Source organism: Ranitomeya imitator, chromosome 3 (genome assembly GCF_032444005.1).
Source record: "Ranitomeya imitator isolate aRanImi1 chromosome 3, aRanImi1.pri, whole genome shotgun sequence".
Classification (NCBI taxonomy): Eukaryota; Metazoa; Chordata; class Amphibia; order Anura; family Dendrobatidae; genus Ranitomeya; species Ranitomeya imitator.
Window position 1 is genome coordinate 263869424 of NC_091284.1, and position 27635 is coordinate 263897058.

The window sequence follows — 27635 nt, forward strand, 5'->3', positions numbered from 1 at the left end:
TGGCACAACTGGAGTACTGATGTACTCTACAGCACACCAGTGTTCCTTATGGCCATGACAAGGACACGATTTGCAGCGATCCAAAAATTTTTGCATTATAGTGATAATGTACAGTGTCCTCCCTGAGACAATCTGAACTTTGAGCCTTTATATAAAGTTTGGCCAGTGGTTTAACACTTCAGCAGAACATTTTCTGAGACATACCATCGCCAAAGGGACATCACTATAGATGAATCTCTGGTTCATTTCAAAGGGAGGCTAAAATTCTGACAATACCTGTCCAGCAAGAGGGCCAGGTACAGAATTAAACTCTGTAAGCTTACCTCCGGGCACATCTACAGATTTGGTGTCTACGAAGGGAAGGACACCCAGATTTACCCCCTTGATGTCCCCCTGTCCTGGGGGTAAGTGAGAAAATTGTGTGGGAATTGCTTCACCCACTGCTGGATAAGGGTTATCATCTCTACATAGATATGTTTTACACCAGCGTCCCACTCTTCAAGACCCTCTCTGAGGTAAGGTTGCATGCAACACCGTGTGTAAAAAAAAAAAAAAAAAAGAATCAGGGAAGCCACCCTAAGCCGCTAACTGTGCAACTGCTGAGAAAGGATGACAGCTGAGCCCAATGCAGCGACAACATACGCATGGTCAATTTTAAGGACAATAGGGAGGTCCTTACCTTGACCACCTGATACTGTGACAACAGCTCCCATGTCACTATTTGAGGTACCACTGCACAAGTCCCAAAGCCAGATTGTATCTTGGATTATAATAAGTAAATAGTGGGTGTAGATCTCTCAGATCAGGTCCTCAAACCATACAAGTACTATGCGAAAAGCTAAAGTATGGTACAAAAAAATCGGCCGTGCACATTGTACAGATGGCACAATACAATGCATTTGGGCTGTTCGGATCTGCAGGCAATACGGGGACCTTCCTTTAGTTTCAGGATGTAGTTATCAAGGCCTTAATGTTTGGCACTCAGAAAGGTGAGGTTACCAGTACTTCTGAAACTAATGTTGCCTATATCGTACCAGGTCAACATTTTCCAGCAGAGGTTCCCCAAACAGCAAAGAAGGGAAGATCACAAAAATGGTGCATAGTGTGCTCCAAGAGGGAAATCCGAAAAGATACAATTTACCATTGTGAAACCTGGCCTTTGCATTAAGGATTGTTTCTAGCGTACCACACGTCCACAAATTAATAAAATTAGTTTATACCCTGTTCACACAACACACACTTATAATCTGATGTACCTCGCACAACTTGCACATACCACCACATTATAAACTCATACACCAGTAAAACCAAAAGCATTATTATCGTTACTATACCTATGCCTCTAGATAATTCCTTAAGGGGTGTAGTTTCAGTTGGTGTGGTCACTTGTGGGGGATTTCCATTGTTTAGGCATATTAGGGCTTTCGAAATGTGACACTCCTTCCTTGCCGTGCGCCCAAACAGTAGTTTTCCACCATATATGGCAGGGGTGTCAAACTGCATTCCTCGAGGGCTGCAAACAGGTCATGTTTTCAGGATTTCCTTGTACTGCACAGGTGATAATTTAATCACCTACACAAGTAATGAGTTGGTGATTAAATTATCACCTGTGCAGTACAAGGAAATCCTGAAAACATGACCTGTTTGCAACCCTTGAAGAATGCAGTTTGACACCCCTGATATATGGGGTATTGTTTAGGCACATCAGGGGCTCTCCAAACACGACATGGTGTCCGCTCTCGATTCCAGCCAATTTTGAGTTCAAAAAGTCAAACTGTGTTCCTTGCCTTTCAAGCTCTACCTTGCACATGAAGGGTGATTTTCTTTGTCCCCCATGACGGCACCACGGAGAGAGGGGATCCGCCCACCAAGGACAGGAAACCTACAGATAAAAAGGCCTGTCCTCTCTCCTCCATCAGTTGGTTTCCTGTCCTTGATGGGAGACCTACAGCTTACCGACAGGAAGAAGTTGTTGGATTCTGGGGCCAATCAATCCGACTCAGGCAGCGGGGGTCCCCCTGCCTCGGCTGGCGTGGTGACCCGAAGCGCCACCGCTGGGGCTAGTGGGCCTCTAGGGAGTGCGGGGGAGGTGGCATGGAATTCGCGGCCACCTCCTCGGGTAAGATGCTGCAGCAGCGATAAACATCGAGGGGGGTCCCTCTGTGGTTGCGGGGAGAGTGGCACTCTCCCTCCTGAAGCATCAGCCTGCAAGCTGCAAAAGCCTGGGCCTCCGGTGTACAGTGTGAAGAAAAAAAAAAAGCCACATGCTGCCTCTCCCAGAATCTTCTCCAGAGAATACCGGAGCCGAGCCCGGGGCTAAAACCCTCTTGGGGGGGTCCCTCAGCCACAGAGACCAGTGAGCGGACGAGGCTCCTGGGTGGAGCCGCTTCCTCCCGCAGCGGAGGCGCTCTGCTCCAACGCCGGTGGGGAGAGGCGGCAAAGAGGACGCATGGTGGAGAAGGCTGTCGCACTTCAGCTGACGTCAGAGCAGGGCGCAGGGGCATAAGGTCGCCTTACGTTCCACGGTAGAAAGTGCGAAACAAGACAGGCAACAGGCTGGTTTCCTGGATCTCATGGGGCAGGAGAAAAAATCATTGACAGCAATGCAGCATTCCCGATGGGACGCTGCTTCCCTTCATGATGGGCTCTCTGCGTTACCAGCTCCCCCTGTTTTTTTTAGCAGGTATGGAGCCAGCACAGGTAAGTGCATGGTGGAATGTTCTGTTGATGGTCTCATGCCTTTGTGCCAAAGCTGTGCTAGAGCCTCATGTGCGAGGTATGTTTTCACATATACACAGCTAGGCCTTGGACCTCTAGGCTATAATAAGGCCATATGTCCAGGCTACATCTCATGATTTGACTAAGTTAGTTGCATGTCTTGTCTGCGCAGAGCCTTATGATTGGACTTCAGAGTGACTTTTTGAAGCACGTTTTTCAATTTTTTTTTTTTTTTTTACCACTTTTCTTTGCAACTTAACTACTCTATGCCTTGGAAGGACACATGGTGTAATGGAGCACTTTGTCTCCATGAAGACTGCCCTTCAGCGGCTCATTGGTTAGCTCCTTCGGGTGGGGTTAGTCTGACAAATGAGATGTACTATTCAGAGTGGAGTCTTATCCGTATCTCTGAGAAATTGCTCTTTTGCTTGTAAATTGTGGGCCTGTTTGGCATCTTCAAGCATGACTGTATCTTTATGCATTATATTGCGTGCCTCTGTGTATCATATTGCATCATAGTGCTTCTATGCATTATATTGAGTGCCTCTGTGCATCATAGTGCCTCTATGCATTATATTGCGTCTCTGTGTATCATATTGCATCATAGTGCTTCTATGCATTATATTGAGTGCCTCTGTGCATCATAGTGCCTCTATGCATTATATTGCGTGTGTATGTATCATATTGCATGATAGTGCTTCTATGCATTATATTGAGTGATTCTGTGCATCATAGTGCCTCTATGCATTATATTGCGTGTCTATGTATCATGTTGCATCGTGGTTCCTCTGTGCATTATATTGCGTACCGCTGTACATCGTATTGCAGCATAGTACTTCTATGCATTATATTGAGTGCAACATGTTGCATCATAGTGCCCATATGCATCGTATTGAGTGCCTCTGTGTGTTGTATTGCGTCGTGGTGCCTCTATGCATCATACTGAGTGCCTCTGCACGTTCTATTGCATCATGGTGCCTTTATGCATCATACTGAGTGCTTCTGTGTCATATTGCATCATAGTGCCTCTATGAATCATACTGAGTGCCTCTGTGCGTCATATTGCATCATAGTGCCTCTATGCATTGTATTGCGTGTCTGTGTATCATATTGCATCATAGTGCTTCTATGCATTATAATGCATGCTTCTATGTTTCATATTGCATCATAGTGCCTCTATGCATTATATTGCGTGCCGCTGTACATCATATTGCACCATAATACTTCTATGCATTATATTGAGTGCAACATGATGCATCATAGTGCCTCTATCCATCGTATTGAGTGCCTCTGTGCGTTATATTGCATCATAGTGCATCTATGCATCATACTGAGTGCCACGGTGCTTCATATTGCATCATTGTGCCTCTATGCTTCATATTGAGAGCCTCTGTGCATTATGTTGCATCATAGTGCCTCTATGCATCGTATTGAGTGCCTCTGTGCTTCATATTGCATCAGTGCCTCTATGCATCATATTGAGTGCCTCTGTGCATCATGTTGCATCTTAGTGCCTCTATGTATCATTGCATCATAGTGCCTCTGTACATCATGTTGTATTATAGTGTTTCATATTGCGTCATGGTGCCTCTGTGCATCATGTTGCATCATAATGCTTCACAGTGCCTTTATGCATCATGTTGCAGCATATTGCATCATAGTGCTTCATTTTTTTTTTTTTTGCTTCATATTTCATCAGGGCTTCATAGCGCCTCTATGCATCATAATGTGTGCTTACGGGCAACTTATTGCATCATATTGCTTCAGTGCCCTTGTGCCTCAGGGGATATTATTAGTGTCATAGTGCCTCTGTGTTTCATAGTACTTCGCGCTTGGTGCCTTTTTTGCCTCTGGGTTAGACCTTCTGACTTAAGCCTTGTTGCGTGGCTGCACATCGTATCGTTGGCCTACCACTTTACATTTTTGTCTTGGGCCCCAAATCTGGCTTGCAGAGTCCTAGTGGTTTTGTACCCAGTTCCAACTTCTGTTGCTTCATTCTTTACAACAGGGCTAAGCCAATCAAACAGCTATGCTTGAATTGGCTTAGTAAATTAGCAGTTCTTCCGTTTGGAACAGTTTTCTCCACCTATAAAAGGACATACTACTGTTCGGGGAGCAGAAAATACCAAGAGGTGGAAGGAAAGAATCCTTCCCAATTCCACATACGACAATCAGGCTAGTTTCCTTGATTAACATCCAGTAGACAGATTCTCGTCCCATAAGTCTATTGTATTAGGGTTACCAGGGAAGGCATGTCGGTCTTTGGTACCTTGTGGCGAATCGGCACCTCTCTGGTGGGAAAAAAACCTGCTTTTCTCTAGCATAGAGTATGGCTACTCCCTCCATGGCTGTCTGGGTGTATAAATAACACTGACAAGCTTGCCTTTTAGGATATGTATATGTGTGTTATATCAGTAAAATAGGAGTGATGATCCACGTTTCCCTTTCAGCGCTTCTAATGAGAAGGCCAACTCTGGTAATGTCAGGAAATATTACCTGCCGGATTGTGTATGCCTTAGTTTCAATAATATCCAACCCTTGCTTGGGGTTTAGACATCTAAGGATTCAGAATAGACGTGATCTCCTGCATGAGTAATGTGTGTACATCCTAATGCTCTGCAATTATCCCTGTACTAACTGTTATTGGTTTGATCTTCCCGCAGTCCAGGACCGGAGGCTAGTGCGCACGCGCGGGGTGAGCGCGCGCCCCTATGACGCAAGCAGCCGCCACTGTGCATGACTGGGTAATCCAGTCTGAACAGGCACATGTCGCTTTCCCAAGTCCCCTCCTCGTGGAAATATGGTGCAGGTGGTCGGGGGCCGGTACTCTGAGCCCTAATATGTGGCAATGGTCAAAAGTCTGGTCACCCAGACTTCACTGGTGCAACTCCTCAGAATATTAACCATAATATTGATCGTGAATGTTTCCAGGAGTGGAGAAGACCATATAGGAGCCACTAAACTGCATGGGAGAAACCTGGAGGAACTTCTTTTCAGGTTCCAAGTTAGAAGAGGGAGTTTCCAATAACAGCTGTCTTAGAGTTTCTGCACAAGGGGTTGGAACAGGGGCTAGCCACAAATACTTTAAAAGTTCCAGTCTTGGCTTTAAGGGCCCTATACAATTACGACCCGGCTGGGAATCGGGGGATATCCAGGTTCATTAAAGTGTTGGCCAGGTCTAGACCCATCCCCTCTCAGTTTACTCCCCCTTGGGATTTAAACTGGGATCTTACATCCCTATCCAAACCTCCTTTTGAACCCCTGTCAGAGGCTTCTCTGGGAATCTGTCCCTTAAAACATCACTTTATGTAGCTCTCATAAGAGCTCGTAGGGTCAGTGACATTCGGGCATTGTCAAGCCAGCCCTCACTTCACACAAAGCTTAGAGGATAGGGTTATTCTTAAGATTGACCCAGCCCAAAGTGGCAGCACGGTTTCTCAGATCTCAGGAGATCTCCCTCTCTGCTTTTTGTCCCAATCTCAAAGATAGTGAAGAGGAAATCTTACATACACTAGACGTGGGGAAATGCCTAATCTAGTACCTAGCGGCCACACGGGAGCGTAGAAGCATAGGTCTCTCTTTGTGTGCTTTCAGTCCTTGAGAGGGGCGAAAAAGCTTCTAAGGGCACGCCGGTAAGATGGATAAGGGACTTCATCACCCTGGCATACTCCTCGCATGAAGCGGCCATCCTGAAGGAAAACTAAGAGCCCATTCATCAAGAGAGGTAGCAGCCTCCTGGGCAGAAAAAGACGGGGCCTTAATAGAACAGATGTAGAGTTGCTACGCCATCTTCCCCCTCTACTATCGGCTGAATCTAGCTTCTTCTTCAGACCTTACCTTTAGGAGTACGGTTCTAGAAGTGGTGGTCCCTCCCTATTGTACAATCTCTGCAAATCTCTCCGTGGTGCCGTCATGGGGGACAGAGAAAAATATAGTTACTTACCGATAACGGTATTTCTCTGAGCCCATGACGGCACCCGTACATTCCCTCCCTTCACGTGTGGGTGTGCACACTAGTAAAAGTTATGCTAGTCCTCATGAAAATAGTCATGCGGTATCGCTGTTAAGACTTTGAGTAATGTCGAATATATATATATTTTTTTTTATTAACCTATGTTCCTATCATGCTCTGTAAACAACTGATGCGGGAGAGAGGTACCGCCTTTTTATCTGTAGGTTTCCTGTCCTTGGTGGACGGATCCCCTCTCTCCGTGGTGCCGTCATGGGCTCAGAGAAATACCGTTATCGGTAAGTAACTATATTTTCTCACATATATGGGGTATCGGCGTACTCAGGAGGAATTGCGCAATAAATTTTGAGGTCCATTTTCTCCTGTTACCCTTGTGAAAATAATAAAAATGAGTCTAAAGTAAAAAGTTTTGTGATAAAAAGTAAAATGTTTATTTTTCCTTCTACATTGTTTGAGTTCCTATAAAGCACCTGAAGGGTTAATAAACTTCTTGAATGTGGTTTTGAGCACCTTGAGGGGTGCAGTTTTTAGAATGGTGTCACTTTTAGGTATTTTCAGCCATATAGACCCCTCAAACTGACTTCAAATGTGAGGTGGTCAAATTTTAACCCTTATAACTTCCTAGCAAAGAAAAAATTTGTTTCCAAAATTGTGCTGATGTAAAGTAGATATGTTGGAAATGTTATTTATTAACTATTTTGTGTCACATAACTATCTGGTTTAACCCCTTCACCCCGAAGCCTGTTTTCACCTAAGTAACGGGGCCAATTTTTACAATTCTGACCTTTGTCACTTTATGAGGTAATAGCTCTGAAACGCTTCAACGGATCCTGGTGATTCTGAGAATGTTTTCTCGTGACATATTGTATTTTATGATAGTGGCAAAACTTTCTTTGATATTACTTGCGTTTATTTGTGAAAAACCCCCCGGATAATTGGTGAAAATTTTGCAATTTTCAAACTTTGAATTTTTATACCCTTGCATCAGAGACTCATATCGCCCAAATTAGTTAATAAATAACATTTCCCACATGTCTACTTTACATCAGCACAATTTTGGAACCACATTTTTTTTTTTGTTGGGGAGTATAAGGGTTAAAAGTTAAACGGCGATTTCTCATTTTTTCAACAAACTTTACAAAACCATTTTTTTTAGGGACCACATCACATTTGAAGTCACTTTGACGGGCTTATATGATTTAAAATATCCAAAAGTGACACCATTCTAAAAACTACACCCATCAAGGTACTTAAAACCACATTCAAGAAGTTTATTAACCCTTCAGGTGCTTCACAGGAATTAACGGAATGTGGAAGGAAAAAATGAACACTTAACTTTTTTTTCACATAATGATCTTTTAGAAACAATTTTTTTTATCTTCACAAGTGTTAAAAGAGAAAATGGACCACTAAAGTTGTTGTGCAATTTGTCCTGAATACACTGATACCCCATAAGTGGGGGAAAACTGCTGTTTGGGCGCACGGCAGGGCTCGGAAGGGAAGGAGCGCCATATGACTTTTTCAAACCAAAATTGGCTGGAATTGAGATTGGACACCATGTCGTGTTTGGAGAGCCCCTGATGTGCCTAAATAGTGGAAAACTGCCACAAGTGACCCTATTTTGGAAACTAGACTCTTCAAGGAACTTATCTAGCTATGTGGTGAGCACCGTGAACCTCCAAGTGCCTCACCAAAAATTAGAACGTTGAGTCGTGAAAAAAAATAAAACACATTTTTTCCACAAAAAGGATCTTTTAGCTACAATTTTTTTATTTTCCCAAGGGTTATAGGAGAAAATAGACAGAAAAAGATGTGCAATTTTTCACGAGTATGCCGATACCCCATATGTGGGGAAAAAACACGTTTTGAATTGCAGACTTTGATGGAATGGTCTGCCGGCGTCATGTTGCATTTGCAGAGCCCCTGATATGCCTAACAGTGGAAATCTCCCACAAGTGACCCCATTTTGGAAACTACACCCCTGAAGGAATTTATCTAGAGGCATAGTTTTATAGTATTGATTATAATTCTTTTGGTTTTACTGGTGTATGAATTTATAATGTGGCGGTATGTGTAAGATGTGCGGGGTACATCAGATAATAAAAGTGTGTTGTGTCAACAGGGTATAAACTAATTTTATTAATTTGGATGTGTGGTATGCTTTGAAGCAATCCTTAATGCAAAGGCCAGGTTTCTCAGGGCAAGTTTCACAATGGTAAATTGTGTCCTTTTGGATTCCCCTCTTGGAACATACTCTGCACCGTTTTTGTGGTTTGGGGAACCTGTCCTGGGAAATGTTGACCTGGGACAATACGGACACTATCTGATTCTGAAATACTGGGACCCTCACCTCCCTGAGTGCCAAACATTAGGGCATTAATGACAACCTCCTGAAACTGAAGGAAGGTCCCCCCCCCGTATTGCCTATAGATCGGAACAGCACAAAAGCATTGTACATTGCCATCTGTACAATGTGCACGGCCAATTTTCTGTACCATACGTAAGCTTTTCGCAAGGCACTGTATGGTTGGAGGACCTGATCTGAGAGATCCACACCCCCCATGTACCAGTTGTAATCCAGGATACAATCTGGCTTTGGGACTTGTGTTGTGGTCCCAAGAACAGTGACAAGGGTGCTGTTGTCACGGTGTATGGTGGTCAGGATAAGGACATCCCTTTTGTCCTTATACTTGACCACCAGCATGTTGTCGCTGCATTGGGCTCTGCTTTCCCTTTTTCTCAGCATTTGCCCAATTAGCGGCTTAGGGAGGCCTCACTGATTTTTTTTCGCATGGTGCCACATGCAGCTGTACCTCTGGCAGAGAGGGCCTTGAAGAGTGGGACGCTGGTGTAAAAGTTATCAATGTAGAGATGATAACCCTTAAGCAGCAGTGGGTGCAGCAATTCCAACACAATTTTCCCACTCACCCCCAGGATGAGGGGGGGGGGGGGGGGGGCATTCAGGGGGGTTAATCTGGGTGTCCTTCCCTCTCATAGACCCTAAATCTGGGTGTACCCTGAGGTACTCTCGCACAGTTTGTACAGCTTTATTCCGTACGTGGACCTCTTACTGGGCAGGTATTGTCGGAATTTTAGCCTGCCTTTGAAGTGAATGAGAGATTCATCAATAGCGATGTCCCTCTGGGGTGTGTACACCTCAGCAAATTTTCTGCTGAAGTGTTCAATCACTGGCCGAATTTTATATAGACAATCAAAGTTTGGATCGTCTCGAGGAGGACACTGTGCATTATCACTAAAATGCAAAAAAATTTTGGATCCCTTCAAATCGTGTCCTTTTCATGGCCATGCGGAATACCGGTGTACTGTAGGGAATATCAGTACTCCAGTATTGCCGAAGCTTTGGCTTTATGATTATGCCCATATGCAGCACAATTCCCCAAAATGTCATTGTCTCTGCTGCATTTACGGGGGTCCATCTGGCATGTGAGGACGTGGGATTTTGGGTGAAAAATTGTTGGGCATACAAGTTCGTCTGGGCCACCATAAGATTTATTATTTCATCACTGAAAAAGAATTTGAAGAAGTCAATTTCAGTGAGGCCAGTGGTGTCAAACTGGATTCCTGAGCTGCTGCTGAAATCCAGAATGACGGGCTGAAAATTTTCAGGCGGTGCAATCCATACGGGATCGATTGCTGCAGGAGGCGCCTGGGTCCTACGGCGCCTTGTTGGGGGTTGTTCTGTCTTCATACACGTTGATACGGTGTGTGATCCAACATACAGCATAAACCACTTCTGCCTTCCAAATAAGCAGACTGTTCTCTGTAGTCTAACTTGTTTATTGGTAACAGGTATTGAAAATGTGGTAAAACTATGAGGGTATGTGCACACGTCAGGATTTTTTCCTGACAAAATCCGGAGATTTCTGCCAGAAATCCGTGTGCTTTTTTTTGCGTGGAATTTGCGCGTTTGACGCTTTTTTTGCGTGGATTTTTTGCGTTTTTTTCCGGACACTCCAATTTGATGGGAAGTCCGCAAAAAATCCGTAAAAATAATGAACATGCTCGTTTTTTTTTGCGGAAAAAACGCAAACATATGCACAAAAAATGCGGAATGCAATCTAAATGATAGGATGCATAATGTTTGCGTTTTTTAAGCGATTTTATAGCGTTTTTATCGGGAAATTCCGAAAAAAAAAAAAAAAACACTAAAAATCCGGACGTGTGCACATACCCTAAGAATACAAATGATATGCATAAGTATTGAGCCAAATAACAGCACAGCTGATACTTTACAACTAGCAGGAAAAATATACAGGATGATGCAACTTCTACATATAACTACATACAGCAAGTGACTGATAATAGATTTCCCAAGTACTAGCTGCTATACAATAAATCACATTCTGTAGAACACTACATTGCAAGAACAGAGGTAACAATCTTACCGGATAAACTTAACCAGGATGGCAAGTAAGTGAGATGGTTCCAGCACAGCACATGAGCACGTGTGTCCCAGGAAGTACACAGAAAGTAATGGAATTTCCCTGTCCCAGCATACTTTGGTACAATCCCACAATGCAACACTCTAATTATAACTAAAAAAAACACAGGTTATAAATTTAACCACCATTAGATGGTGCTATAACACAGCAAAAACCAAAATACTAATAGTAGTGAAACTTTAATGCATAATTGGAACCATACTGTCCTTTTCAGAAAGGACAGAACAGGGGTCCTTCCTCACCAGATGAGGAGGAGGAATGTGGGATCTTCCTCACTGGCTGTATCCAAGTCGGACACAAGGATGGCGTAAGCCTCCTCTGGTGAATAGCGCCATGTTGACGAATGGGCCGTTTTTATTTTTTTTCCCAAACCCTGGGGATGTGTGTGTAAGTGGAGCTTTTACACGTGTAATGTGTGGGGCTTGTGTATAGGGTACTCTTTATTATAACCAATCAGAGAGAAAAAACAAGCAGTGAGAAAAAATGTAGAAGAAACAAGAAAAAAAATGAAAAGAAAAATCAGATGTAAAATAATAAGTTTGTATAAAAAAAAAAGTATAAATTTATCCTACGCAACTAAATCTTTTTTTTTTTTTGCAAAAGAAAAAACGAACGCCACTAACAGTGTGATGTACGCTCCCCTAATGAACGCGCTAAAAATTAGACGACACAACTATTCTTTTTACAAAAGAAAAGCAGACGCCACTAACAGTGTGATGTACGCTCCCCTAATTCACTAGAGATTATTCGGCGATAGCAGATTTTTTTATGCAAAAAAGACGCTACCTCCCTACCTATAAAACTACTCTGTACGATTTTTTTTTCTTCTAAAAGATGATCTGTCGTCACTAACGCTGTGACGCCGGCTACTCTAACACGCTACCACTAAACTACTCTGTACAATTTTTTTTCTCTCTCTAAAAATAAGGCCGGTCGTCACTAATGCTGTGACACCAGCTAATCTACATCTAAAACTACACTGTACTAATTACTATTATTATTTTTTTGTAATAAAAAAAAATCGGACGTCGCTTAGACTGCGATGTCCGCTACACTAACTAGCTAAAAAAGGAAAAGTCCTGTGGCGCAGTCTCTGATCAGCAGCGATACTGATCAAAGCACTGCGGACACAGGAAGAGCACAAATGCTCTGCACGGGACGCCGCGCACAGGAAGAAAAGCACAAAAAAGTGCGCAAAAATTCAATTGGAGGGAGGGGATACTGGAACAGGGATGGGGGATGGGAAAGGGGTGGGGGAGGTGCTGCTACTGCTGCTCTGATCACAGGCCTCACACAGCAGGCTGATGGCAGCAGAGAGCACAGCAGGAAGCTGGACGCTGAAAACTGGCCACCAATGGAATCTTTTCTCAGGTTAGACAGAGGGGCTTAGACCTCCGCTCTGCACGCCAAATCTGAGGTAAAGATGGCGTGCAGGGCGGTCATCGGTATTTTTAATTAACCCCTTTGGCGCTGATTGGCTGAACAATAGCTTCTAGCCCATCAGCGCTATAGGGGTTAATCAGGTGAGGTGACGTGGCGATCACCCCACCTACTGTGACGGCTCTGATTGATGCACCAATCACAGCCTGTCACATGCTTCTTTTTTTTTTTTTTTTTAGCTTCACTGATATGTCGCTGTGATTGGCTGGTCAGAATTGACCAGCCAATCACAGCGATCGCCGGGGGTGTCAGGGACAGCAGCCATCGGAACCCGATCACCACGCGATGCCACGCGGTGACCTGAAAATGGCGGCGCCGTACTAGTACTGCGGCTGGCACAAATGCAGTGCCCGCAGTGCAGTACCAGTATGGCGCATGGCACAAAGGGGTTAACAGAATAAAAATTCAAAATTTGAAAATTGCAAAATTGTTTCCAAATTTCCACAAATAAACGCAAAAATTATCGACCTAAATTTACCACTAACATGAAGCCCAATATGTCATGAAAAAAACATTCTCAGAATTGCTAGGATCCGTTAAAGCGTTCCTGAGTTACCACCTCATAAAGGGACACTGGTCAGAATTGCAAAAAATCTGGTCTACGGGCATAAAAATTAAATTTGCAAAATTGGCACCAAACTTCCGATATTTTCACAAATGATAAACGCAAAACATGTCAAATTTGACCAATATCAAAGTATTACGAGAAAACAGTCTCAGAACCATTGGGATACGTAGAAGTGTTCGAGAGTTATTACCTCATAAAGTGACACTGCTCAGACATGAAAAAATTGGCTTGTTCATGAAGGTAAAAACAGGTTTTGGAGTGAAGGGGCTAAAGTCACCATAACCATGTATTTCTCATTTTGATATCTTTAATTTCTCTGTTTTCAGAATTGAAACTAATTAAATGCCAGATTAATAATGTGGAGTTGCCTTGTATGTTTACAGAAATTGCTATTGTGGTCTCTTCTCAAGATGTAATCTAATGTTTTTGTCCTTTTTCCAGGACAACTTCATGAACTTCAGGCTCCACTTCATTGTAGAATCAAATATGAAGGTATTTCACAGTTTACATTTAAATCACATTGCACGTACTGTAGTGCAAATACACTTACTTTTATTTATATGTTTAACTTAGTTTAATAGACTTATACAGAAGGTTCTTTTAAAGGGAACATGTCACCAGGTTTGGCCGATGTAAGATGCGGCCACCGCCTTTCAGGGCTTATATACCGCATTCTATAATGCTGTCTATCTGCCCCCAACCCGACCTGGAAGAGAAGAAAATAACTTTTATCATACTCGCCTGCAGGGCAGTCCGGTCCGAGGGGTGTCGCTCTTCTTGGTCCGGTGCCTCCCATCTTCTTGCAATGCCGCGCTCATCCTTGGTCAGAGAGGCCCGGAACCTGCGCAATGCAGGATTTTGCTCAGCCTTCAAAAGGGCAGATAAGTATGCCTGCGCAGGAGCGTGATGCCAAGCGGACTGTGTGGATGATGCAGGGATGCGTCACCCACACGAACCAAGCAGGAGGACGGCATCGCAAGAAGATGGGAACATGGCCCATGGCAGCCTGTCTTAAAAATAAAAAAAAAACTAGATTCAGTGGTTGTTCACTCCATAGTTTTAGCCTACCTTAGCTATATAGTTCAAGAGGCAGTACCTAACTGATCAGCATGACTATGTATCCGACATATAGCACTAAGGGGTTAAATTGTGTCTCAGTGAAAGCTAGGCCAACATTAATGTTTATTCAGTTATGCATTTGTGTCGGTCACTTGTATCATATGTAAATTTGCTGCTGCAGTCAGCAGTTCTAAGTGTTCTAGTCGTATTTAATCTTTTTATCATTCAGTCTGACTTACTAACATCATCCATCGTCATGGGTAGGGTACAATAATTTATTTCAGCATTAGGTTATACAAGATATCAAGTGACTGACTCAAGCTCATAATTGAACAAACCGTTATCATTGATCCGATTTTAAGGTTTCAGTATATATGTAAATCTAATATATAAAGCTGAATGTGTGTGTGTGTGTATGTATGTATGTCCGGGATTGGCATCTGCACCGTCGCAGCTACAGCCACAAAATTTTGCACAGTCACACGTCTGGACCCCGAGAGCGTCATAGGCTATGTTGTGAGGCGAAATTTTAACCCCACGCTTTCCAATTCACCAAACAATTTTACCCCTATCTACATAATGGGGAAAAAGTGAAAGGAAAAGTGTTGGAGGTGTCGCAGCTACAGCCACAAAATTTTGCACAGTCACATGTCTGGACCCCGAGAGCGTCATAGGCTATTTTGTGAGGTGAAATTTTAACCCCGCGCTTTCCAATTCACCAAACAATTTTGCCCCTATCTACATAATGGGGAAAAGTGAAAGGAAAAGTGTTGGAGGCAAATTGACAGCTGCCAGATGTGAACAAGGGGGACTTAAAGAATGAGAGCGATGGCGCCAAAGAGTATATACCAGTTGCTAAGGTGGGGCCCCGACATGGGATACTCACCACACACGGGGATATGAACACACACAAAATGTGCTTGAACACATATCACCCTCAGCACACATTTCACCACACACACACCAACCTCGCCACATAAAAGTCGAAACACAAAAGTTGCCGCTCAAAACTCGCCACGCGCAAAACTCGCCACATGCAAAAACTAGGCTCGCGCAAAACTCGCCACAAGTGCAAAACTCACCTCATGGAAATCTCGCCACACGCAAAACTTGCACACGCAGAAAAATTGCCACATGCACAAAAGTTGCAACACATGCAAAAGTTGCCTCACACAAAACTTGCACATACTCAAAAGGTACTACACATAAAACTCACCACGCGCAAAACTCGCCATGCGCAAAACTTGCTGCACACAACTTGCTACACTAACCTGTCACATGCAACTCGACACACAAAAAGTTGCTACACGCATGTTGCCACACAAAACTCATCTCACAAAAGTCGCTACATGCATGTCGCCACACGCAACTCAACACACACAACTTGACAAACGAAATGCGCCCTAAAACACACACAAGTCTGGTATTATCCTTCAAAAATAAAAATCTGATTAATAAGCAGACAAACTACAAGAGCAACAAATGTACCATATAGGAAATACGGCAGCTGTCAGTCACATGACCTGTTTATGTGTGAGCTAATATATACTGCCAGGGGGAGGGCTTCCTGTTAGCTGGGGATTTATCAGGCTGCCAATTTAGCTTACAAATACTGAGGTAAAAATACTGACCAAATAACGTGTGAATGCGGTCTAATACAGGAGGAGATGACACACAGGTATATACTATATACAGGAGAGATGGCACACAGGTATATACTATATACAGGAGGAGATGACACACATATATATATATACTATATACAGGAGGAGATGACACACAGATATATACTATATACAGGAGATGACATACAGGTATATACTATATACAGGGGAGATGACATACAGGTATATACTATATACAGGAGCAGATGACCTACAGGTATATACTATATACAGGAGGAGATGACACAGGTATATACTATATACAGGAGCAGATGACCTACAGGTATATACTATATACAGGAGGAGATGACACACAGGTATATACTATAACCAGGAGCAGATGACCTACAGGTATATACTATATACATGAGGAGATGACACACCGGTATATACTATATACAGGAGCAGATGACTTACAGGTATATACTATATACAGGAGGAGATGACATACAGGTATATGCTATATAGAAGATGACATACAGGTATATACTATATACAAGAGATGACACACAGATATATACTATATACAGGAGGAGATGACATACAGGTATATACTATATATAGAAGGAGAAGACATACAGGTATATACTATATATAGGAGGAGATGACATACAGGTATATACTATATACAGGGGAAATGACACACAGCAGGTATATACTATATACAGGGGAGATGACAAACAGGTATATACTATATACAGGAGATAACATACAGGTGTATACTATATATAAGGGAGATGACAAACATGTATATACTGAGGTGAAAATGAGAGGTGTGAGATGAAAAGGTGTGATTGCAAAATGAGAGGAGTGAGGGAAAATAGTGGAGTGATCGGAAAATGACAGATGTGAGGTCGAAATGACAAGTGTTAGGGGGGAATGAGAGGAGTGAGGGAGAAAATGAAAGATGTGATTGGGAAAATGAGAGGCATGATGGGAAAATAAGAGAAGTGAGGTGCTATAACTAACCACAGATATTTACTATGCCCAGGCAACGCCGGGCTCTTCAGCTAGTAATATGTATAAAATAAATGTTAAATTTAAGTGTGCATCAATAATATTGACCTAATAGTCGTTGTTTAAAATGCTATAATACATTATATATCTATCTCTCGTCTGCTTGTAATGCATGACCTGATTTTTCTTTAATGTGGTAACATTTTTGTTGCAAGTTCTAGAAACCTTGTAAGGCTAAGGTCACATGACGGTATAAAAAAAAACTGCTTGTGGTTCATCCAGAAAACGCAGATGTGCTTTTTGTTTTTTCTCATTTGCCATCCGTGTGCAATATGTTTTTATAAATTAGCCGTTATTAAAAATTTACAAGACTCAATAGAATCTTTATACCTTCACGACCGATGACGTACCTTTACAATATACTACGTGGCTGGGCAATATACTACGTGGACATGCATATTCTAGAATACCCAATGCATTAGAATCGGGCCACCATCTAGTCTTTACATAATCGACCTTGTCCCCTGCTTTTGATGTGGGCTTTGGCGCTGAGCCCACATCCTTCCCCACACTTATTGGATGATTTAACCAGTTATCTGACAGCGGCATTTAACGTGCGTTGGCCAGAAGCAAGTTACCAGTCCCGCCCATCGGCACCCCTGTCACGTGACCGTGGGGCGCCGATGGGTTGTCATGACAATCGGGGGTCTGCATCAGATCAAGCTTCAAAAAAAGCCGTCGCCCATCCCCAGATCCTGAAAAATGGATATGCTACGGATCTTGGAAAATGGCGACAAACGTAAAAACGTTTAAAATTCGTATGCACATTTGTATTCTATCACCATTTAAAAAAATATATATATATCCTATACATGTTCTGCGTGCTTGTACTGACCTGAAGAATTATATGGACAGGTCAATTTTACCATATAATGAACATTATAGGCAACATTTATATTGCACTTTTTTTTTTTTTTGCAATTTCACCTCAGTTGGAATTTTCCCCCATTTCCCAGCACTTTTTATGGTAAAATCAATGGTGTCATTTAGAAGTACAACTCTTCCAGCAAAAAACAAGCCCTCATATGGCCATTTTGACAGAAAAATAAAAGTTTTGGCTCTTTGAAGAAAGGCAAGAGAAAACGGATAATAGCCTGGGGTTGAAGGGGTTATGGAATTGCAATGTATCTGCAAAAGTCAGATGCTATACGGTGGCTCTGTATGGAATCCATTATTTGTGCACCCATATACTTGGATGGGTGAGTCTCATCCGACACATAAGAAGTTAGCATATGCTGCAAAAATCACTCCTCTGCATTGCCCAGGTGAATAACATTGGACTGACTTGTCACAGACATCACTCCGACTGAAAATAGTCATGTGAACTTGGCCCAACACTGAGATAATGTAACACAAATTGAAATTATCTACTGAAGTTTGTCACACATTATGTTGGGACGTTGATATTACATTTCCTCTTGTTTCAGCTCCAGACCCGCTCTTTTGTGCTGTGGATCAGAATCATAGGACCTTTTCAATAGGTGATTTTATGTCCTCATACCAGTATATAAATATATTTCAAAGGGCCATTTGCGTTCTTAAAATAGAATGTACTATATATAGCAGTAGTCAGAACTAGTTGTTTCCTTAATTTTCTTTTCTGAATTCTGTGGATGACCCATTTCTTTTTTTCTTAATGCAGATACAAGCAATATGTGCCAAACTTCGACTGCACCTCAGACGTCTGTAACGCTTACTTCTCCCTTCAATATTACATCCTCCATGGCAGCATCAGGAACCCTGACTAACCCAGTAACTGTGGCAGCAGCCATGAGTATGAGAAGTCCAGTCAATGTCTCCAGTCCTGTTAACATCCCTTCACCCATGAATTTGGGGCATCCAGTGACCATAACAACACCAATTTCAATGACTTCACCTTTGTCTTTGACATCACAAGTTAATTTGCCTACGTCCGTTACTGCTCCTGTTAATATAGCACACCCAGTCACTATTACAAGCCCTATGAATCTCCCAACACCAATGACTTTAGCTGCTCCATTAAATATAGCAATGAGACCAGTGGAGAGTATGTCATTCTTGTCCCAAGCTCTACCTTCTACATCACCGTGGTAAAGGAAAAATGGATTTATACATGAATTTACAACAGTATTATTGAGTTGTTTTGTACTGCTCTACCAGCAACTTGTTTCTGATATAAGAAGGAGATACAATTTCATTGGTCATTTTTAGTATTTGGGAATTGTTTGTCCTGGACCACATCTATTAAAGGAGGAGAGGGATAAACCATAACCGAAGACTGAACATAGGCTAGGAGACTGTTTATAACAGATTTAATGAAATTGTATTAGTATTTTACATGATTTGTTAAATGATTTTAATAACACTAGCAAGGTATTTTATTTTCGTCATTTGTATGCCAATTAATTGGATACATTTTACTTTTTTAAATCACCTTTTTTTTTTGTGAAGTTCGTTTAAGGCATCCTTCATGCTTTTTAACTGTTAATATACAAAGTAAATGAAATATGTAGGTTGCACAATAAAATGTATTCACATGAATCTGTATTCAACAGTGATGAATCAAGTTTGCAAACAGTATTCCATAGGAAGATATAATTCCCTATACCAGGCTGGAAAGCACATAAAAATCTGGTCTTATCACACATTGTGCGATTGAATACTAATGCCCGGGATTTTATGGAAAAAAATTCCAAGAAGCTTGTCCCTTTTGCTTCCTGAATCCTCAGCATTTGGAATGTAAATATACAGTATTTAACCTGAATGGAGTATTTGATTTGATCAAGAATTTGGGCAGAGAACAGCAGAATGGAGGCAACTCGAAAAGATGTCTGGGATGAGTCTGGAAAAAATGGAATGGTGTTCTTCCGATGCTGGAGGTTACATCCGATTCCTCCAGGAATGTTCTCGTCTGAAGCAATACTGCCTTTGCCTAGTTGATTCAAATGAATGCCATTCTAGCAGTAAACAGCACATAAACCAGCATGAAACAAACAAATGGAATGCCTTTAAAAAAAACAAAGCTAAAAAGAAAATCTTTACCGGGTCTGGAAGCACAAGAACTGAATGTGTTATTCTTTGCCCATTTGGATTGCTGATGGGTCAGAAAGTTAACAAGGAACTGCTGTCTTCTATTAAAATTGTAAACAGTTTGTTTACTAACCACTAACGGTAGTGAGTCCAACAAGACAAGCCAAGATTATATCAAGATATATGTATGGTTTTTGTTTTGTTTTCCCTTTTTTTGTTTTTTTTTTCTTCCTCTCTTCCTTTATGGAATTTTTTAAGTGTGTGCTGTAGAAATCTGTGTTCAATGTGTAAATATGTTAGCATTTTTTTATATTCAGATCCTTGTTCTTGCTAGTATTCTTTTAGCGACAGTGGGATGATGCCTATTCTGGTCTGTCCCCAATAGCACTTGCTTTTTGGTCAGATAACACACTTCAAGGCTACCCCATTAATTACTCAGCTATATATTTTTTTATTTTATTCCTCATCCAAAATGTTGCCTGTACTGTAGTAAACCAAAAGAATACAAGATTTCTGCTTTTAGAGCATTAATATGTGAACTGAATTTTTATTTTCATTATAGATATGCATTAAATTCTTAAATTGCTCTAGATACTAGCAAACACATTTTATAAGCAGTGTGTTGCAGACTGTTTCAGCCATTCAGTTTAGCGATACTAAAAAAAAAAAAAAACCTCTACATTTACTTTTTTATCAGATTGAGAGTAATGTTTATTTATACATTTCAACCTGTTTTCTGCTGAATGAATAGTTTTATTCTAGCAGATAATGGGATCAATCGATTAAATAGATCAAGTATTCTAAAACTAAAGGCCTATTCAGCTATTGCAGTAGAAAAATGGCATGCTTTAAAAAGAGGACACTTCTCATATGAGAAGACTGGATAGAGAAATGCAGACCGTGTAGGGGCTTGATATATACAATAAACAGAATTCAGTGTAAAAATATTTTATAACTGAACTTTTGTATTGTAGGACAAACTGTACATCTTTTGTATATACAAAAGCTTCGGTACTTTCTGTTTAGCAGAAAGCAGCCACATTCCTACACTTTTAATGTATATGTTTGTTATATTGTCCATGTAAACACATGCCCCATGTTTGTGCCTTTTTAATTAGTATGTCTCAATAAACAAAATGTAGAGAGTTTTCTTTGGTTATCTTCATGGTAATGGATTCTTTATTGAAAATACATTGAAGTACAAACTAAAAAATAAACTTGAATTAACTATTCATCTTGGTCAAAGGTATAGATTATCAGCTCGTTGGCAGACCAGGTTGCAGCTGCTGCCAATGGAAGTTCATGTAAAAGATAGGAGGGAGAGACCTACAGTAAAAACTGAAATGCAAATTATACATTTACTAAGTTTTTTTTTTTCTCACTTTAGTTCTGGATTCACAACACTGTTTTTTACGGTTTTATGTTTCTATGTATGAAAAGCATCTTTGCTGCAAGTATTTTAATCCTAAATAGCCAAGTTGAATGAAGAAAAGATGGGGCCTGCAAGGTGTAATACTGGTGATTAAATGCAGATACAATACCAATAATTTCATACTAGTTGGCCAGTGCGAAATTTTCGCACACTGGTTGTCGGGGCACAGGCAATTTCAGGAAAATCAAGCTGGTCAAATGTAAAAATCTCGCTATACGGGTGTCCCACGGATGCTTAAATACGAGAAAATCGCATCCTCGCACTGCACACGTATGACATACAGATCACTGTTCAGGGAACATTTCTCTGATTCTCGTCCGTGTAAAACAGACAGATTATTTATTTAATACATTGTGTGCGACTCCAGCCTAAAGGAGATCCCCCAACATTAAACATAATGGTATTTTACTTACTGATCAGAAGGGGTGTGATTGTCAGGATCTTGCAAAAGAACAGGGCAGCAGCATTTTTTCCCCTCCACAGCATCACTGCCATCTATCTGCAGTGTAGGGAAGTGCAACACAGCCCTATGTATGTGAACGGAGCAGCTCCCTGTACAGCAGTGCCACTTTCATAGTAAAAATGATGGAGAATTGACCCTATAGCTAAGCGTATTTACACCATCGTATAATAATTGGGAATATCCCTTTAAAAAAAAGTAATATCTGCAGATTATTTTACACTTTTTTTTTTTTCCTTACGGTTGGAATTTTTTTTTCTTCAATTTTTGCAAGGTTGTTTCCACCAATCTCGCCCATCGGAAAACAACGTACAGTCTGAGTTATGTCAACACTGCAGTTTTTTACCTGGAACCAGAGGTGATTCCAAGTCACCAATAAGCTGCAACCTTAGAAGGAAGATGGACTTTTCAATGACTGTCCAGTAATACGGAAAATCTGATGGTTCAGAACTAGTGATGAGCGAATATACTCGTTACTCGAGATTTCTCGAGCACGCACGGGTGTCCTCCAAGTATTTTTTAGTGCTCGGAGATTGTTTTTCTTGCCGCAGCTGAATGATTTACATCTGTTAGCCAGCATAAGTACATGTGGGGATTCCCTAGCAACCAGGCAACCCCCATATGAACTTATGCTGGCTAACAGATGTAAATCATTCAGCTGCGGCAAGAAAAACAATCTCCGAGCACTAAAAAATACTCGGACACCCGAGCGTGCTCGAGAAATCTTGAGTAACGAGTATATTCGCTCATCACTATTCAGAACCTGTCCGGTCCCTTTTAGGCTGCATTCATTTATCTCTTCAATTTTAAAGCTGAAATCTTAAACAGGTAAAGTTTTACTTTTATTCTACTTCCGCATATGTAGCAAATATTTTATATGTACCTGCCTGAAATCGGCTGGTTTAGGAGTTTGGCAAGCTGGAGAGCCCCCAAGGCAAATGTTAGGATTTGTTTCAGCTTTGTAATTAGTATGCTTTGGGGTAGTGTGGTGCCACCTGCAGGTCATTTTTCCTTACTGCAGTTTTATGAAAATTAATGTTTAACATGTATTTTGTGATAACATCGTGGATGTGTGGTTTGTTTGGCTATTTTCTTGTTGAAGGGGCAAGTTTACCTTTCAAATGGTGTATCATTTGTGTGTGTGGGTACAGTATGAGCGGAGATACAAAGTAATCACCAAAAGAGTGTTTTGAAATAATATAGGAAGATATATAATATATATTTTTCTACACTGTAAATATCTGAGTATACATGCAAACAATTAGAAATGAAAGATTAAAAAACTAATCAATTCAAACAATAGGACCGAAGGCTCTACTCACAAAAACTTAAGGTGCACTTATCCCCCTAAATGCTGTGATCGATATCGATAGCAACATTTATGAGAAGGAGGGGATGCCCCCATGACATCATCACAAAAGCCCGATCGTTACATAGCAACCTGAGGTCATCATGATGATCTCTAGGTCTGCCAGCTCCAAGAGCCTGTTTAGACCATGCCAGGAGCATGGTCTAAAAGGCGTTTTGTCAGTAGAGCACTGACAGGTATTGTGGATTGCAATGTTGGCGCATTGTTATGCGTTATACCAGCGAGCAGAATAATAAAACTAAAGGCCTATAGAGGGAGTAAGTTAAAAAAAAAAAAAGTGTATTTTTTTTAACCCCCTTCCTGCCATAGGACGTACTATCCCGTCCATGTGACTTGATTCCCATGGACAGGATAGTACGTCATACGCGATCAGCCGCGCTCATGGATGGATATCAGCTGATTATCACAACTGACACTATGTGCCAGTAGCAGTCACTGACTGCTCCCGCCACGTTAGGCCCTGGAACACTGCGATCAAACAAGATTGCAGCGTTCCAGTGGCATAGGGAAGCATCGCTCAGGGAGGGGGCTCCCTGCGTGCTTCCCTGAAACCCTCAGAACAACGCAATGTGATCGCATTGTTCCAAGGGTCTCCTCCCTGCAGGCCCCCGGATCCAAGATGGCCGCGGAGTCCTTCCGGGTCCTGCTGGGAGGTGGCTTGTCAGTGCCTGCTGAGAGCAGGTGGTTATCAAGCCTCCTGCACTGCCTGTCAGATCGCTGATCTGACACAGTGCTCTGCAAAGTGTCAGATCAGCGATCTGACACTATATAGCGATGTCACACTCTGGGATAATGTAAAAAAAAATAAAATTAACGTTAAATTAAAAAAAAAATTCCTAAATAAATAAAAATACATTTTTCCCCAAAAATACATTTCTTTATGTAAATAAAAAAAAAAGTAAAAATACACATATTTAGTATCGCCGTGTCCGTAAAGACCTTACCTATAAAACTGTCCCACTAGTTAACCCCTTCAATGAACACCATAAAAAGGCAAAAAACAATGCTTTATTATCATACCGCCGAACAAAGAGTGGAATAACACAATCAAAAAGACGGATATAAATAACTATGGTACCGCTGAAAACGTCATCTTGTCTCTCAAAAAAGAGCCGTCATACAGTGTGATCCGCAAAAAAATAAAAGTTATAGCCCTCAGAATAAAGTGATGCAAAAAGAATTACTTTTTATATAAAATAGTTTTTATTGTATAAAAGCGCCAAAACAGTAAAAAAATTATATAAATGAGGTATCGCTGTAATTGTACTTACCCGAAGAATAAAACTGCTTTATCAATTTTACCACACGCAGAACGGTATTAATGCCCCCTCCCTCCCCCCCAAAAGAAATTCATGAAAATGTGCCTGAAAATGGTGCCAATAAAAATGTCAACTCATCCTGCAAAAAATAAGACCTCATATGACTGTGGGCCAAAATATGGAAAAATTATAGCTCTCAAAATGTGGTGATGCAAAAACTATTTTTTGCAATAAAAAGCGTCTTTTAGTGTGTGACAGCTGCCAAACAAAACCCTCTATAAAAACCCGCTATAAAAAGTAAATCAAACCCCCCTTCATTACCCCTTAGTTAGGGAGCGCGCGGGTAAGTATGTCGGCGTGCAGAGTGAGCGGCACGAGCGGCAGCAGGTGGCGCCGTGACAGTACTCCTCCCCTTACACCCCCTCCTAATACCGGAAAGAAATTTGGCCAAAATCTGAGGAGCCTGTATGTTTTCATGGCGTTCCCAAGACCTCTCCTCTAGACCAAAACCCTTCCAATCGACCAAAAAGACAGTCTTACCTCTAGACTTTTTCATGGCAAGAATATCTTTAACTTCAAAGACATCTTGAGCGAAAACTGGCAGAGGTGATTGATCAGGAGAAGCATGGTATTGATTGATAATGACAGGTTTCAAAAGGGAGACATGAAAAGAATTGGGAATGCGAAGTGAAGGAGGTAGTGTCAGTTTGTAGACAACATCGTTGATACGAGCCAAAACTTCAAATGGACCAATGTACTGTGGACCTAATTTTTACGAAGGAATCTTAAGATGGATGAACCTGGATGACAACCACACTTTTTCTCCAGGCTGGTATAACGGAGGGTCCAGGCGTCTTTTGTCGGCATGTCTCTTAATCCTGTTCTGTGCCTGTTCTAATGCGACTTTGGTCTCCTGCCAAACCCTGGTGAACTTGTCGGACAGAAGATCGGCCGCTGGCACACCCGAGGCAGGAAGTACCGGCAGAGGGACATCAGGATGTTGCCCATAAACGATGAAGAAGGGTGATTTGGTAGAAGAGTCATTAATGTGGTTATTGTACGCAAACTCGGCCCAATGAAGCAAATCAGACCAATCGTTGTGATGGACATTGGAAAAATGACAGAGATAGGTCATTAGAATCTGGTTTGTGCGCTCCACTTGTCCGTTAGTTTGAGGATGTTAGCCTGAGGAGAAATCCAAAGTTACAATCATCAGTTTGCAAAGCGCTCGCCAGAACCGAGAGGTAAATTGAACTCCTCTATCAGAAACTATGTGAAGAGGGAAGCTGTGAATCCCAAAAATATGAGCAATGAAGATTCTTGCCAATTCAGGAGCAGAAGGTAATCCAGGCAAAGAGACAAAATGAACCATCTTAGTGAATCAATCCACTACTACAAAAATGACCGTATGACTGAGGCAGATCAGTAATAAAATCCATAGCAATGTGTTGCCAGAGGACCGAGGGAACAGGCAGTGGATGCAGAAGACCGGAGGGCAGATGTCTAGGAACCTTGTTCTTTGCACAGGAAGGACAGGATACCACAAAACTTCAGACTTCTTGTAGAAGGGACCGCCACCAATAATAGCACGAGATAGTGTTTTCTTGAATCCCACATGGCCTGCCAGCTTAGAGGTGTGACCCCAGCATAAAACTTGACTCCTCTTGTTCTGCTCAAAGGTTTTACCCGGAGGTAAGGAAGTCATGCTGATAGGAGCTACAGGAATGATCTTGCTGGGATCCACGATGTGTGAAGGTTCCTCCACAACGTCAGTTACGAGAAAGGATCTGTACAAAGCATCAGCTTTGCAGTTTTTATTACCAGGACAAAAATGTAGCTCAAAGTCAAAACGGGCAAAGAATAAATACCACCTGGCTTGGCGAGGATTAAGTCTTTGTGCAGAGCAGATATATTCCAGATTTTTGTGGTCAGTGTAGATTTTGATAGGATGAACGGCTCCCTCCAACAAATACCGCCACTCATCTAGCGCCAATTTAATGGCCAATAGTTCCTTGTCGCCAATGGCGTAATTCCTCTCCGAGACGGAAAACATCTTGGAAAAGAAACCACAAGCAGCCAATTGTCCGGAAGAAGATCTCTGGGAAATAACTGCACCAGCACCTATGGCAGAGGCATCTACCTCAAGAACGAAAGGCTTGTTGATCTCTGGACGACGAAGCACGGGAGCCGAGGCAAAGACTTGTTTCAAGGACCGAAAAGCATGTTCAGCTTCAGAGGACCAGACGTGAGGGTTGGACCCTTTGCGAGTCAAGGCGGAAATAGAAGCAGCCAGAGTGGAGAAATGTGGGATAAACTGCCGGTAGTAGTTAGCAAAGCCAAGGAAACGTTGAATTGCCCTAATCCCCTGGGGACGTGGCCAATCAAGCACAGCAGACACTAGCTGGATCCATTCGCATGCCTGAGTCAGAAATAATATAACCAAGAAACGGTAACGAAGATTGCTCAAAGATGCACTTCTCAAATTTGGCATAAAGATGGTTCTCCCTAAGACGAGACAAGACTTGGCGGACGTCTCTTCTGTAGGAAGCAAGATCCAGGGAAAACACAAGAATGTTGTCCAAGTATACCACCACACTGGAGTAGAGTAGATCCCGGAAAACATTCACAAACTCCTGGAACACTGCAGGAGTGTTACACAAACCGAAGGGCATGACTATATACTCATAATGGCTGTCTCGGGTGTTAAAGGCAGTCTTCCACTCATCTCCTGAACGAATACGGATTATGTTGTACGCTCTGCGAAGATCCAATTTTGTGAAGATACGAGCTCCCCTATGGCGGTCAAACAACTCCGGTATAAGCGGTAGCGGATACTTGTTCTTAATCGTGAGATTGTTAAGACCTCGGTAGTCAATACATGGATTGAGGGAGCCATCCTTCTTCTTGACGAAGAAAAAACCTGCAGGAGAGGAGGACTTGCAAATAAAGCCTCTAGCTAAATTCTCCCGGACATATTCGGATATAGCTTGCGTCTCGGTGGGAGACAACGGGTAAATTCGGCCTCTGGGCGGAGTAGAACCCGGAACAAGATCGATTGGGCAGTCATATGGACAATGCGGTGGCAAGATCTCTGCTTTTTTTTACTGAAGACATCCTGAAAGGACCAATAGCTGGAAGGTAGATTGGAGGACACTGGATTTGGACGAGAAGAATTCCTTGGCAGAACTGGCCACAGACAGTTGCTCT

The 27635-nt window shown here is 42.0% G+C and overlaps 1 protein-coding gene across 3 annotated transcripts in view; it reads left to right on the forward strand.

The window, feature by feature from the left end:
* VEZF1 (vascular endothelial zinc finger 1) overlaps positions 1-21056 on the forward strand; it is a 133673-nt gene extending 112617 nt beyond the window's left edge. For all 3 annotated transcript variants that reach the window (XM_069756427.1, XM_069756429.1, XM_069756428.1), the window contains exons 5-7: positions 13601-13651; positions 18327-18380; positions 18542-21056. In XM_069756427.1, the coding sequence (XP_069612528.1) occupies positions 13601-13651; positions 18327-18380; positions 18542-18972 (536 nt within the window). In that variant the 3' untranslated portion in view covers positions 18973-21056. The remainder of the gene's footprint in view (positions 1-13600; positions 13652-18326; positions 18381-18541) is intronic.
* Positions 21057-27635: the final 6579 nt, after the last annotated feature.